The 14,447-nt window shown below is 37.6% G+C and overlaps 1 protein-coding gene across 1 annotated transcript in view; it reads left to right on the top strand.

Moving 5' to 3' along the window:
* The first annotated feature begins 2,553 nt into the window (after nt 1-2,553).
* The window catches only part of LOC109917655 (inositol polyphosphate-5-phosphatase A), a 142,489-nt gene continuing 130,595 nt past the window's right edge, over nt 2,554-14,447 (top strand). Inside the window, exons 1-2 of the mRNA XM_048609176.1 lie at nt 2,554-2,651; nt 5,976-6,063. Coding sequence (XP_048465133.1) covers nt 2,626-2,651; nt 5,976-6,063 — 114 coding nt within the window. The 5' untranslated portion in view covers nt 2,554-2,625. The remainder of the gene's footprint in view (nt 2,652-5,975; nt 6,064-14,447) is intronic.

Below are 14,447 nucleotides of genomic sequence, written 5' to 3'. Positions count from 1 at the left end.
TTGTGCACTGCACTTGTAATGTCCTTGAAGAATTCCAGTAAATTAGTTAAGCATGAACTGCCTTTCATGTACCCATGCCTGATGGGACAATTTCTATCCAGATATTTTACTATTTCTCCCTTGATTATAGATTCAAGCATTTTCCCCACTACATACGTTAAGCTAACAGGGCTACAGTTACCCATCTTTTGTCTACCTCTTTTTTTAAATAGTGGCCTCACATTTGCTGTTTTTCCAACCTGTTGGAACTGGCCAGAGTCCAGCGAATTTTGGTAAGTTATCACAAGCACATTGGCTATTTCCCCCACCATCTCTTTTAATAACCTAGGATGCATTCCTATAGCCCCCATTAGCTTGCCCAACACCATCTCTTTAGTTGCACTACTTGCAGTAGCCTCCTTGTCATCATTATTAGAATGTTATTTATGTCTTCCACTATGAAGACCGACACACAATTCCTGTTCAACAGCTCGGCCATTTCCTCATTTTCCATTATTAAATCCCCCTTCTTATCCTCTAAAGGGCCAATGTTTACCTTACCCACTCTTTTTTGTTTTATATATTTGTAGAAATTTCTGCTTTTTTTGTTATATTCTGAGCTAGTTTACCCTAATAATCTATCTTATATTCCTTTCATAGCTTTTCTCGTGGTTTTCTATTGGCCTTGAAAGATTTCCCAAACCTCTAGCTTCCCATTATCATTTTCTGAGAGTTGCTAACTCTGCTCTAGAGAAATAAGGTGAAAGCAGTCTCCTGAGATTGTGGAGTATGATAAAACAGTCTTTGCAATATAATAATGCTCAATAATATTCAGTGGGAAAATATAATCATAATATAAATAAAATTCTCACTAAGGAACTTGCAATTCTAGTTCTATTTTGCTCCAGAGACACTCTTCAGAACTCATCATCATGGTTGAAATTAGTGTTCTTATTAATAATAATAATTTAAAACTTTATTCCTTACCTTTTATGAATAATATAAATTATTTTGGCAATGTTAGACATCTGCTTAATAAGTTTGTGTGGCATGCTGTTTTAGTGGAGTTGACAACTTGTTTAAATTAAATGGATTAATACCTGTGTTCCTGGTTCATAATAGGATCAGAATGAGCATCGATATCACAAATGGCAGTTTCTAGATTGGAATAAAGAAGAAAGACTTTTATTTGCATAATGTGTTTTCGTAAACTTCTTCCCAACTCTATGGTTTCCTATTTAAGAAACTCCTTAAAAGCCATTTCTTTGACCAAGCTTTTGTACATTTGACCTAATATCTCATTATGTGGCTCAGCATCATATTTTCTTTTATTATGCTCCTGTGATGGCCTTTGAGATGTTTTAGTACTTAAAGGTGTAATATAGGTATAATTTGTTGTCATTTGCAGCCATATAGATACATTTGAAGTGTAGTCATAGTAATGTAGGAAATGCAGTAACCAATGTATACACAGCAAGATTACACAAAGAGCAATATGAAAATGATTATATAATCCATGTTAGAAGATGGTGATTAAGGATAAATATTTGACACATGCAAGTGGGACTAGTTTGGGAACATGGTTGGCATGGAGTAATTGGACCGAAGAGTCTGTCTCCATACTGTACGACTCCATGACTGTATTGGCCAGGACACAGCTGAAAGCAAAAGGCATAACAAAATAATACAATCAGCACCAGTTTTAAACCAAGATAGAAAAAAAATCAGCTCTCAGGAGATAAATATAACCTTTTCAGAAACTTGTCCTAGATTCCAACCATTAAATTAGCTTAATATTATTCTCAGTGTTGGCATTTGCCTTTTCCCTACTGATTAAGTTCCTCTACTTTGGCATATAGTAAGGGGAGAGCAGTTCTTATTTAAACAGTAAACTACTGTTTTTTAATGAAATAATAAAGATGAGGTTTCCCCATTTATCCCAGTGTCTGATTTTAATTATGCTGCAATGCATAATTACCAAACTGCCCTTCAACTTGTGCATTGAATAATGAGAGAAGTCCATTCCTCAAAGCGCTGGAGAGGAAGAGGATGTGGGAAGTAGTGACAGAAAATTGTGGCTTTCTCCTTCATCCAACTGGGTCAAAGGACTAAAAAAAAGACACACATGGGACAGCAGGTCTGCTGATAGTCTTGTGCAAGCCCAACCATTCTGTTCCGAGCCTTAGTGGCAGCCTCAGGCTAAGCCTGCAGTTTAAGGAGTGGGGCTGACATGAGCAAGAAGCTGGAGCTTAGATCTCTGCTGAAATAAGCTGCAAAACCTAATTGGGCAAAACAGAGCTTTTAGTTTAAAAAAACATTAACAATAGTCAATTGGTCATGCATGGCTTCTCTGCTTGCCAAAAGTTGCTGTGGATCAGTTTTATTGTATGTAAATGCGCAAAGAAAATTTTGCTGAAGCACAGCAAATTATTTGACAATCATTTCCATTTTGACATGAGAGCACGCAAGGCTATATGTAAAGCATTTTATCAGCTGACAACTGTTGTACTCCATGTGAATTGTACAGGTTGTTCTGGTGTGGCACTGATTATGTATTCTTCTTCCTTGCAGACTGTGCATACGCACAAGCCTCATTTTATTGCATTGCATTGCCAAGAGGTTGGCGGGAAGAACTATGAAGCATCAATGTCTCATGTTGACAAGTTTGTGAAGTAAGTCCCAAGTATAATTTGCTGCATGCGTTCCTTTGGGGTTCCACTGCAAAGAATATGAAAAGCTCATGTTAGATTATTGAGGTACAATATCAAGCTGCATTAGTTCAAGTCATTTGGCTGTCAGTCAGCCTCGCTTAATTTAAGTCATTTTCCCTTCTGTTGTTTTGCAGACTGTAACACAAAGTGAATGACAACAAAAAAAAGCTTGAATCCTGACTTTAACAGGCAGTTGAACACTGCCAAATGTCAGCTTTAAAACTGTCACCAACCAAAAGTTCATACAACAACCAATTTCCATGAAGGATCAAATTCATTTCAAAAATCAGTAACTGTCCAAGAAGTCATTACGAAACTACCATTTTCCCCAGTGTTACAATGTGACAGTAAGGCCATTTCCAGCCACTGTAGTGATGTGTGTTAACCAGGCTGCTCGAATTGTGCTCTAACTTGCTGCCTCATATTACAGCCAGTAATCTTAATAATGGTAACGTTGATTATTTCTTTATTCATTAGTACAGGTTTGCAAACTAAATACTACATTTCACTGTTAAAATTATTTTAATCATCATGCAGCATTTAAAAATCTGCTTGGTATTATCATTATGGCAAACCCATTATTGAAAGATCAAAACTTCGAGTTGTTGCTGCACAGATTACGTTCCAGACAGGGTAGGCTTCCCTCTCCTGGTACAAATGGTGCATATTTACAATATTTATCAGTGTATATAATCTGTCCTTGACAGTGTCTCCCCCTGCTGACACAGGACAAGATGTGCATGCATTGAGTGCTTTTCAATCTCGATAGGACTCTGTAAAACTATTGTAATCACTCATGGTTCTTATTTAATCTATTCTTTTCTATCTTCGTTTGCTGATATTCAAGAGGAGTGTTAAGTGACACATTTAACACTCAGCTTCAAGCCAGTAAAAAATGATGTGATGTATAGGAAAGGAATAAAGGATTGTTAATCATTTCGGACAGTTTCTCAGAATGTTCTCCCTTCCTTGAGCTCTGCACACCTCCACCTCTGAAAACATTGACTGTTTGCTTGGTAGTGATTCGGAGGGCATAAGTATCCTTTAAGCATTGGCAGGTTTTTCAACTCTGGAGAACATTACGGCCAAATTTAATACTGGCAGGACCAAGACCCATTTAAAGAGACAGGATTCAGAAGTGCCTCAAGGAACAGCAGTGATAGTACCTCCACAACCAACCCCCACCACCCACCAACTCCACACCCCCCACGCCGCCCCCCCACCTCAACATTTCTGCTGCAAGATAATTAATGCCATCCTTTCTGGTTACTAGTGAGCTTTTAGCCCACACATGCAAGCCACTGCCGGAAGGAAACTTAGCTTGGTCCAAAATAGGCTCTGCCTCAGCCCATGGAAATGACCTAAGAGCCAGAAAATTAAGTTCTACTCAAGACAAACAACTGTGCATGCACAGTCACACATAGCTATTTTTATCTTGTGGTGGGGTTAATGGAGTTATCCTCAATATAAATGGAAGAATTTCCACTGTACTGTGACTATCAGATTGTGTCAATTGTAGGACCAACATCATAATAGCTGAGGTTGCAAAGATTATCTCTTCACAAGGTCATCAATAGTTCATGTTTCAAACTGTTATTTGGCGCATGTATCATAAAATAATCCACATATAACATCATTCAAAATCCCAGTTATGAATGCATTCAATTTAAGCACTTTCCAGGTCATTTTGTACTGCTGTATCCCACTTTTATTTGGAATAATGGCCAGATAAAGTGATTATACATTTTCCTGTTGATCCTTATTTTCCTCAGAAACAATGGTATCCTAAGGATGATATCAATGAAGATTGTATGATTATGAACCGTGCATAATTTTGTGCTAACAATGGTTGAGTGAAAGATTTCACCAATGTTAAAATACCATGAAACATAAACAAAAAACAAAGATATTAAGAGTAAAGAGGGAACTCATACTAAATGATTTTATCCGAAAGATTGTACGTCAGAGAATTGAGCAGTAAGTTACCAGGGAGAGTTTTTGGGATCCTGTAGACAATTAGAGATGTTTTTGCAGAGAAGGGATTAAGGAATATATTGAGGAGGTAGTTGTTGGGATTGATTTCTGAAAAGGGGATATATTGTTGCACTGAAAGGGCTTTTGTTGTCTGAAAGATATTTGCGTTCTTTGCAAATTTTGAATATAGCAATGAAATGTCATTTGTGAGTGGCCTCAGTCCTTTTGAAACCCTATGTTGTTGATACTTGAGCTCTGTTCAAGATATAGGATCAGCAGAAGTGCCATTGTCTTTAAAAGTTTGTAAAGAGTTTATAATTCTGAACAAAAATCCAGGAATTAGATGTTGAAGATCATACTGGAAAGAATACTGCTTTTCTTTGCCTTAGACAAGCAATTTACATTCAAAAAAACTCTTTTAAAAACCTAAAGTTAAAAAAAAATGTTTTGAGAAAATATATTTGTATCAATTATTATTTTAGCTGTTCATATGCCAAACCTCAACCTCTCATTTAATTTCTATATTATTCTATTTACAGTACTGTTGTTTCTTGAATAAAAAGAGGTTGTCATTGATTTTCCATAAATTTTCTAGATGTTGCTCATAGTTTTAAAGATCACTTCTCCTTGCCTCCCCACAAGACCTCACAAGCCACCCTACTTCCAGCTTAGAGAGTCAGCCTAAATTTAAGAGGCTGCAGTATCAAACAATGAGTAATACTACCAGCTAATTAATAGAGAATTCAAACTAGATTGATGTTATCATGGCATTACTTGGCTAACTACTCGCTAATCTGATCCTTCTTACTCCTCTGTTTTCAAAGTGAGTGAATTTCTGAGATATTATAATAGAAATATTATAATGAGGAGTATTGAGGGATGTTAACGTGAAGGATATTCTGATGAAGGATATTACAAACTTTTCAGAAGTTTTGGTACCAAATGGCAGCACCAAGTTTTCTACCACAAAGAAATGTGCCCTTGCAAGCTAAGAATGAAAATCGCCACTGCATTATTGCAGATTTGGACTCCCCATACCAACTAACCTCTTCAAGACTGCCCATTTGTTGACAATTAAGGGAAACTTTGAATTCGGATTATTGCCTGAAGTTCACCTTCTAGCAATAAGAGAAAGCATTCTGTCCAGTGAGACTATGTTGCATTTGATCCTTTGTCACAGGAGATGAAAGGACAACATTCTAAACCATTATATTACTTAACAGTTTAAATGTTTGAAAGACATACTTGGAAGCCATCGATTATCTCAGAGATTACCTGAGAAAGAAATAAATTTTCATTCTTTTACTATAGAGAATTGCTATCGAGTGATGAAATGAACGAGTATAATCGAGCACGAGTGTACTTGGATGAAAATTACAAATCGCAAGAACATTTTACGGTAAGAAGGAACTTCCTTGTCAATTATGCGGTTGTGATTCACTAATTAAAATTTTCAAGAAGTTTTCTCACATACACATGTCTAATGTGCAACAAGAACATGAAGATTTTGATTTTGAGGTTTAATTACATCAATGACAAAGACTTCAGCAGTCCAAAAATTAGATGATTTATTGTTTTCATGGTGTAGGCATGAATAGTAATTTTATCCCAGCTCCAGCACAATAAATGGAAATTTACGACTCTCAAGACTGAATTTCAGAAGTCTGATGAGCAGCACTGGTATCCGAGGTACAGAGTAACACAGCTATCTTTTCTCTTTTCTGAATGTTATATTGAATATTATACGGTGGTCTTTCATTTAAAACTGTTGCATTTGGCAGGAACAGATTTACAAGGTGTTTTTCTGTAAAATCCAGCCCAGAGTTGACAAGTTAATTCTATTCTATGTGACAAAGCATCCATGTAACCAAGACGAACCTGAGCAATAAGACTGCCTACAATGATCACAATCTGCATTAAGAAATCCAGCTTTCAGTAGCAGTGACTTCTATATGAGACTTCATTGTAGATGCTTAGACAGATGTGTTTGTGTGTAAACTTGGAGTCTTACAGAAACCAGAATGGGACTGCTCCCAGTACATGGCATTGCTTTGCTTCTTCATGATCCTGTGGAGTGTTCACTTTTTCCTTGCAGTATGTTGTACAAACGATTGTGCAAAGATGTGCAAGTTAGGTGGATTTGCCGTACTAAATTACCCATAGTGTTCAGAGATGTGTAGGTTAGGTGCATTAGCCATGGGAAATGCAGGGTTACAGGGATAGGGTAGGGGAATGGGTCTGGGTGGGATGCTTTTCAGAGCGTCAGTGTGAACTCATTGGGTTGTATGGCCTGTTTCCACACTGTAAGAATTCTATAAAAAAAAAGTTGAGGGAGTAATTCTTAAATAATGAAATATGGCATTCCATCTATTTGACAATATGACAATAAATGAGGGATATCAAAGATTCAGGATAAAGGGCTAAGAAATTTAATGGCACTTAAAAGATGTAATTTTGGACACCCATGGTGCACGATGTACATGTACAGAAGGTTCTCTGCCAGTCATATTGGTACAAGATGAAGAAACGGAGCCTGCACCTTAAATGTGCAGTAGGCCTTCTCCCAAATGAATAAGGGCCTAGTACTCATTAGAAACTACTGTTAATAAATTGGTTTGGTCTGAAAGGCTATATGTGGCTATCCTCCCCATTGCTACTTTTGCATCATGAATGAAGTGTCGACATCCTGCAAGATAGAATGTTTGGGAAGTTTGGGAAATATGCAGAAGCATAGAGTACTTCAATGAATATTTATATGCATAATACCACGCAATAAATTTTTGTTTGTTTTTGAGAGACAATTCTTAAGACATCCCTGATTGTGCTAATTAGATGGGAACAATATTTATTCTGGAAACCAAACTACTTACAAGTACCAAGTTGTTACACTAGATGGCATCCAACAGCAGGAATTTCTAAGGATCAGAAATATACTGGCTGCAATTAAAGACTGGAAAAAAAGTAGGAAATGCATTCAATTCGCTTGGGAAAGAAGACAGTTTTATGCGTCAGACCCCAAAAATCAACATTTCTTGATTTCAGTTCGGGAGTATAAGAACGAATCATTACAACAACTGGAAAAAGCTACAACCCTATCAAGTTTATATGCAGTCAGGTCTCCTAGTCTGTAAACGTACAAGTTACGTTCCATTTTCACGACATGGGAATGTTTCTATCATCAGAATATCTGGTGTTTTTTTAAAATAGTGACATGGTCAATCTGTGAGTTGAACTTTCAACTCAGCAATATGCGTGTTCAAGGATGTAGGAGCTCTGTAACTCAGCGTGTTATAAACAATGGACCTTTGTCTGTAGGCCTGGCTGTGAATCCAATCCAAGCTTTTGTCACACACAATAAATGGGTTTGTTTGGTTTCAAATCAGTTCCTAGTCAACATATATAAAACATGGCAAATTAATCGCTAAATTGTCAGTGTTACCCCGAAATGCGAGGTATAGGCTGGTGCAGGAAATGGAAAACTGTCACTGTGGTATTGAAAGTTCATTTTTCTATGGCCCCGATTTTCTACTACAACATAGTCAGCGAGTTGGGATTTATTCATGGTCCTCATGCACATCTTCCAGGCTTTGTCAGGTCTCACTATCCAGACACCAGATGATCTCGGCTGTTGTTGCTGAGACTGTCATCGAATCAGTATTCTGCTTTTATTGATTGGACATTGCCTGGCAGAAAGGCTGAACCCCAAAGTGTAGGCTGTTCAATCTACCAGCCTTAACAGGCTTCACCTTGATAAAATCAAACATTAGCACAGCTCTCTAGATTACAGTTTTCACCGTAATACAGCAGTAACCTTTTTATAGTGACTTCGATATAGTGTAATATTCCATGGAGCATATGCAAATAAATTTTGCCACTGAATTACATAAAGCAATCCTGGAACTGGTGACCAAAAGCTTTGTCAAAGAGACATGTTTTAATACCTGTGTTCAAAACTGGGAATGAAGCCCAAATGTCAGTTTCATTCCTTTTCTTCTATTGCATTGCTTGACTTCCTCCATTTTATTTAATGTGGTCTGCTTTAAACCTTTTAACTCCCTACTCTGAATTATCCTGGCATCTTTGACTGGTGGATCCGTTGGTATATTTCAACTGCTTTAAGTCACTTTAAGTCAGATCTTCATGTTAATTTGTAGCTTGTGTTACAGAGAACAATGTATTGCTTGCCCCTTGTTAACTTATAGGTTTATTCAATTTTACTTAATTTCAAAACACTTGCCAGTTTGAAAAGAAACTTTGCAATAACCTGTGTTTCTGTGCATACACTCAATGTTTACACGCCCACTCTACCCCACTTCGCCCCTCATTTGCCCCCATTCTGCTCTCCTATTGTCCTTCCTCAATCATCCCACAATCCCCCAAGAATTCTTTATTCCTTAGTTATCTACATATTAAAATAATTTCTACTTAATGTTATCTCATATAAACAAAGATATAATACATGAAAAGTCAACATATTACTAAAGGACTGTGAAATAAAAAATATGGATCTAATTACAGGGAGTTGTTAGATTGAGCTATTAACAGCTCATTAATTAGACATGATCTGATATAAACATAACTGCAAATTGTTTGCTACTAGTAATTAATGAATTTGTTGGTATTTGCTAGTTATGTCATCAAATAATATTGATTAGACTATTGTGCTTAGCGTGCCTAGTTTTGCACACGCCTTTATTTACCTGGCATTGCAATAAAGGTCAATGATGTTTGATGGTAATAAAAATATCTTAACTGTTTGTAGGTGAGAAGCGATGGTTGAAGGATTACAATAATCTCAAAATGCTCTTCTATGAATTTATTCAAAATGCAGCATTGCTATTGCCTGAAAATTAGATAATGCTACCAATAATTCACTGGCAAATTCAATCAAAGAGTCACGATAACTTCTGTCAAATCGACTCTGTACAAACCAGCGATGAGTAGAATTTAGCAAAGTGACAGCTAGGAGGAATGCATCACCAACAAAAAGCAGTTATTTTCAAACTACCAACTATCTAGCTCTACACAATCGCCCCTTGCCATTAATCAGATTAATTAGTGCCAACTAATTTGAAGACAGTCATCAAATCAGAATCAGCAAGGCAAGCAATCCTGTGATGCACACATCGGTCCCAAAAGGCTTTGAGTGAATTATGAACCTGGTAAATTTAACAATCTCCCAGTGTCTCATATTTAAAAGGAGCTTTCATTTGGTGAAATTCAGCACATAACAATCTAAAAAGGAAATGTGGGATGACTTGTTGCTCTGTCTGTTGGTCAGGAATGGCTGAATTATTTACTGAGAGAGATTCCAGGTAGGATATAATGTAATTAATTATCACGATCATTATTAAAATATTTTTCAGAGAGAGATCACTTTAAGTAATCAATCATCACAGAACAGTATTTTGAAGCAAAATTTGTGTATTTTTAGATATTTGGGTTTTAGAACAATAGAAAAGGCTAGAATACTATAAGTTGCTCCAGGTGTTCACCAATTGTCCAGTTTAACTGAAGTCCGAAACAAAGGCTTGAAAATTAATTGTACCCTGCGCCTGAAATGTATTTGAATGAGAAACATAATACACTGGACTTTCTGAGGAGTAGCAACTTCACACTGTCACTCTGCCCTAGTATTTTTTTACGAAAGGAGGGAGCTCTGCACTGCTGAGAGGGGTTTCTGTTCACTGTTTCCTCAGAAATGCACAGCCATACTTCTATGTTGACAGTTGTTTAGTGGCACAAAACTGTCAGACCAATATAAACACTGTCCCTTTCTCACAGCGGGCAGCTGCTGTATTCTGACATTCAAAGGTCCAGAAACCACTTTGCTAGCTACTGTCAAATGGTAAATGTGTAAGGAAAGTGTGTGGGTATGTGTTAGGCTTTTGAGAGGGTAGGGTGCCAGGTAAAGAAGGATGCCAGGTGGTTAGGATGTCAAAGCAGTAGGTGCTGAGTGAGTAGGGTGCCAGTGTGCAAGTGGCAAATGATGTAGAGTCAGTCAGAATGGGTGGGAGAAATCCGATCTAGCAGGAGGCAGGAAGAGTGGCTGTGGAGTTTGCGGTAGGAGATTGGGAAGGGGTGATCAGGTCCAGTGGTAGAGGAAGGGAGGTAGGTCTTGCTAAGTGTGGTCCTCTGAGGTCAGGACCAGTGACAGCTCAACAAGTGGATCATGCGTTTTAGCATTTGCTCTTCCAGATCAGTTACCAGGGACATTTGATGGAGATGGCTGATGTTTTGTTTTGATGTAGGTTCCATTACTGTTTGCAATATAGGAAAGTTTCCCTGAAGATTCTGCACTAAAGATTATGAATCAAACTAGTACTGTTGTCTTCATGCCCAAGTCCTGAAAGAATTACCTAAGTGCTTTAACGTGTAATTGTCAAACATTTCTCTTTTTATGGTGAGGTGCTTAAGGTCCTAAGCCTTGGCCTGTTCAGTTGAAGGTCATTTTCTTTGGAGGCTCCAGTTGGAAATGATGTAGCCCTTATCTCTTTTTCATTCTGCTGGTTCCTTTGTGCCAACTGTGTCACTTTGTACAATATCCATCACTTCTTAGATCCCTATGGAGGAAACTGTTTGAGGGGCTGCACAGGGCAGCTAAGGTGGGTGATGACAGTATTTCAATAGAAGGAGTGGGATAGGTGTAAGGGATGGGAGGGTGTTATCCCAAGGCACTTCAATGAAATGTGATCATACAAAAATGATACTGAATCAAAAGAGCACTAATTAAGGGGAATATCAAAAACCTTGGTTGCACATTGTTTTGAAGGTGGAATTGAAGAAAGGTAATCCCAGAGTTTGAGATTGTGATAATTTAGGGCATAATCAGTAATAAAGTCAGAAATCACATGACATCAGGTTGCAGTCCAACAGGTCTATTTAAAAGCACAAGCTTTCAGAGTCTTACTCCTACTTCAGGATTAAGACTCTGAAAGCTTGTGTTTATTTGAAAATAAATTTGGACTATAACTTGGTGTCGTGTGATTTCTGACATTGTTCACCCCAATCCAACACCAGCACCTCCATATCATAATCAGTAATGATGAGACAAAGTATGCACAAGGCCAGAGTTGGAGGAATGCAGAGTAAAGAAATTTAATCGAGCTAAGAAATAAGACTTAAGGATGTTACAGAGTTGGAGAATGTTCTATTGATAATGAGGAATAAGATTGAGGTGTGACTTTTAAAAAAAGGAATGTGAATTTTGGATTGGAGGTCTTGACACTGAATGTTGGAGTTAATAAAAGCAGGAGTGAAGTTTTAACAGCCAATAGGCTAAGACACGTTTAAAGTGGCTGACACCACAGATTTGGAAGTCATCGGTGTTCGTGATGTAAAGGACATGAGGCCCAAAATTCAGCTCAGAAACAAAAGGTCGCCAAGACTGCAAACAGTTTGGTTCAGACTGAGGCAACAGTCAGGATAGAGTCAAAGTGATGGCAAAGGTACAATGTTTCTGGCAGGGCCAAAGTTGTTGACTGTGACTGTTAACTGGAGCAAATTGCAGTTTAACCAGGACAATAATCTGTCAGCATGGCAACAATGGAAAGGTCAAGAGTGATGACAGTGGGATGGAGAGCTGGGTTTCTGAAGCATTTAAATCACTTAAATCTTAAGCAAAGTAAAATATCTGATATATTATATACCTGGACAATTGATCAGGGACCATTTCATTTTCTGAGGGAAAAGGTTTTCTTAATTCATTCTTAGAAATTGATTTTGCTGGCAAGGCTAGCATTAGATGTTCATCCCTAGTTATCCTTCAATGAACAGTGGGTTCTTTTGTGGCTTCCTGGCCATTTTAGAGAATAGTTAAAAGCCAGCCATGTTGACGTAGGATTAGATTCTTCAGTAGTCTGGGCAGGACTCCTTCCTTGAGAGCATTAATATTGTTACTGGCAATGCACCATTGGTCTAGTCCCACTACTTCCATGGTCATAAATGATAATATAAATACTTCTTCCAATTATTAAACTTTCCAATTAAATACCTTTTCTATATTAGGTTTTAAATTAAAAGTTCTACCAGCTACATTTCTTTATAAGCAAAATAATTAATTTTTATTGAAACAAAACTTATTAAATAAAGATGCAGTAATTGGTTAACGTAAACATCAGTAATTCAGACAAATAAATGCTTACCCTTCTAAATATCCCCCCAAAACACATGCAAACACAGTCTTCAGGTTAAAAATGCAGATTTTTCCATCAAGAATGGCCTTCTGAAAAAGAAACAACACTTTGACCAATAGGTTATTCTCAAAGTGAACATCAAGGGTCAGTTAGCTCAGTTGGTTGGATTGCAGTTTTGCGATGTAACAGCTTGGGTTAAATTCCCACACAGCTGAGGTTACCATGAAGGACTCTCCTTCTCAACCTCGACCCTTGAATGAGGCGTGGTGACCCTCTGGTTAAACCACCACCAGAAGTGTCTATGTCTCTCTCTCTTTCTCTCTCTCTTTGTCTAATGAGAGAGGAGCCTTATGGTCCAATAAGACTTTGGTTTCTTTACATATATTCTCAAAGTCAAACGTGGTAAGGCATAGAATGTCCTGCATTTGATTGCTCTGGTGTTCCGGTATGCTTAGTTGAGTCACTAAGTATGGATAGTGGCCTCTGAAGCCTTACAGATACAATTGGTCAGGCATTACAACCTTGATTTGTTTCTTCAATCACTCTTTGAAAAGAACAAATAAGTTTCACCCTGAACTGATCTAGAGGTTTTTCGTTTCAGAAATGAGAGAACAGCTGAGCAACTTGTTCTTAGCAGGCTTCCTGAAATAACTCCACAGAGATCAGTGTCCTGTCAACAGGTCACCCTTTATTTACACATGGAGAATCCTTGACACTAATCCAGCTCCCTTGGAGCCAGCTTTCAGAGTGAACAGGATGTCTGACACTCCTGTTCTTATCTATCAGCCAGGTTAACTGGATTAACAGCCCCAATCAGGGAGCTCATATTCTATGAGGTCCACCTGGCTGACCTCATTATAATCACTCCATCCCTCCAAGTGAATCAGATATATAAGCACTTCTTCAAGACGGGTCGACAGCAAAGCAGTTAACACAAGTTATCTGAGTTACAAGAAGCCTTGTTAAAAAGATCTCCAATATCCACAGTGAATTTTCAACTACCTTTTCCAAATAAACCACTCTAGGAGTTTCCACAATTGTTGAAATAAATCTGTGTTCCATAATCCTCAAAACCTCAGTCCTCCAAGCAATATTAAATGTAAAGCATCTTTGTAACAGTATCTGCTCAGTTTTAATGATAACCTGACAACTTCATGGTCACTATTACCAATGACAGATTTTTTTAACAAAAGTCAAATTTTCAAACTCATGGTGGAATTTGAACTGTCATTCTCTGGATTCCTTGTGTACGATTACTAACCCAGTAACACAACTGCAACATTACAGTATCCTTGTATCAACACATAACGATAATCAAGAAAAACTCCACAATGTTCTCGTCTGTCCAGCTTTGGACCACTGCTTTCCACAAACATTCTTGTCCTTCAGACTTTAACAGAATAAACATTGAATCTCATGGACTGTCTGGTCATCTTAGTCTACATCTATTCTCAGAATGTGCAGAGCCATTTTCCAGATCCTTTTTACGATTTATTAGAATTGTCGGATTTCCCTTTTTTGTAATCTTCCCACTTATCCACTGTTCAATGAGGAAAATGTTCTTTTGTATCTCTATTTCTGTGGCCACATGGTTTCATCTTTCTATCTAGGATTGCAGTTCTGCGAGAGGCTTTTTGCTATACTCATA

Source organism: Rhincodon typus, chromosome 20 (assembly GCF_021869965.1).
Source record: "Rhincodon typus isolate 14 chromosome 20, sRhiTyp1.1, whole genome shotgun sequence".
Lineage (NCBI taxonomy): Eukaryota > Metazoa > Chordata > Chondrichthyes > Orectolobiformes > Rhincodontidae > Rhincodon > Rhincodon typus.
The sequence above is the reverse complement of the archived record's forward strand: the minus strand, read 5'-3'. Positions and strand labels throughout refer to the sequence as shown.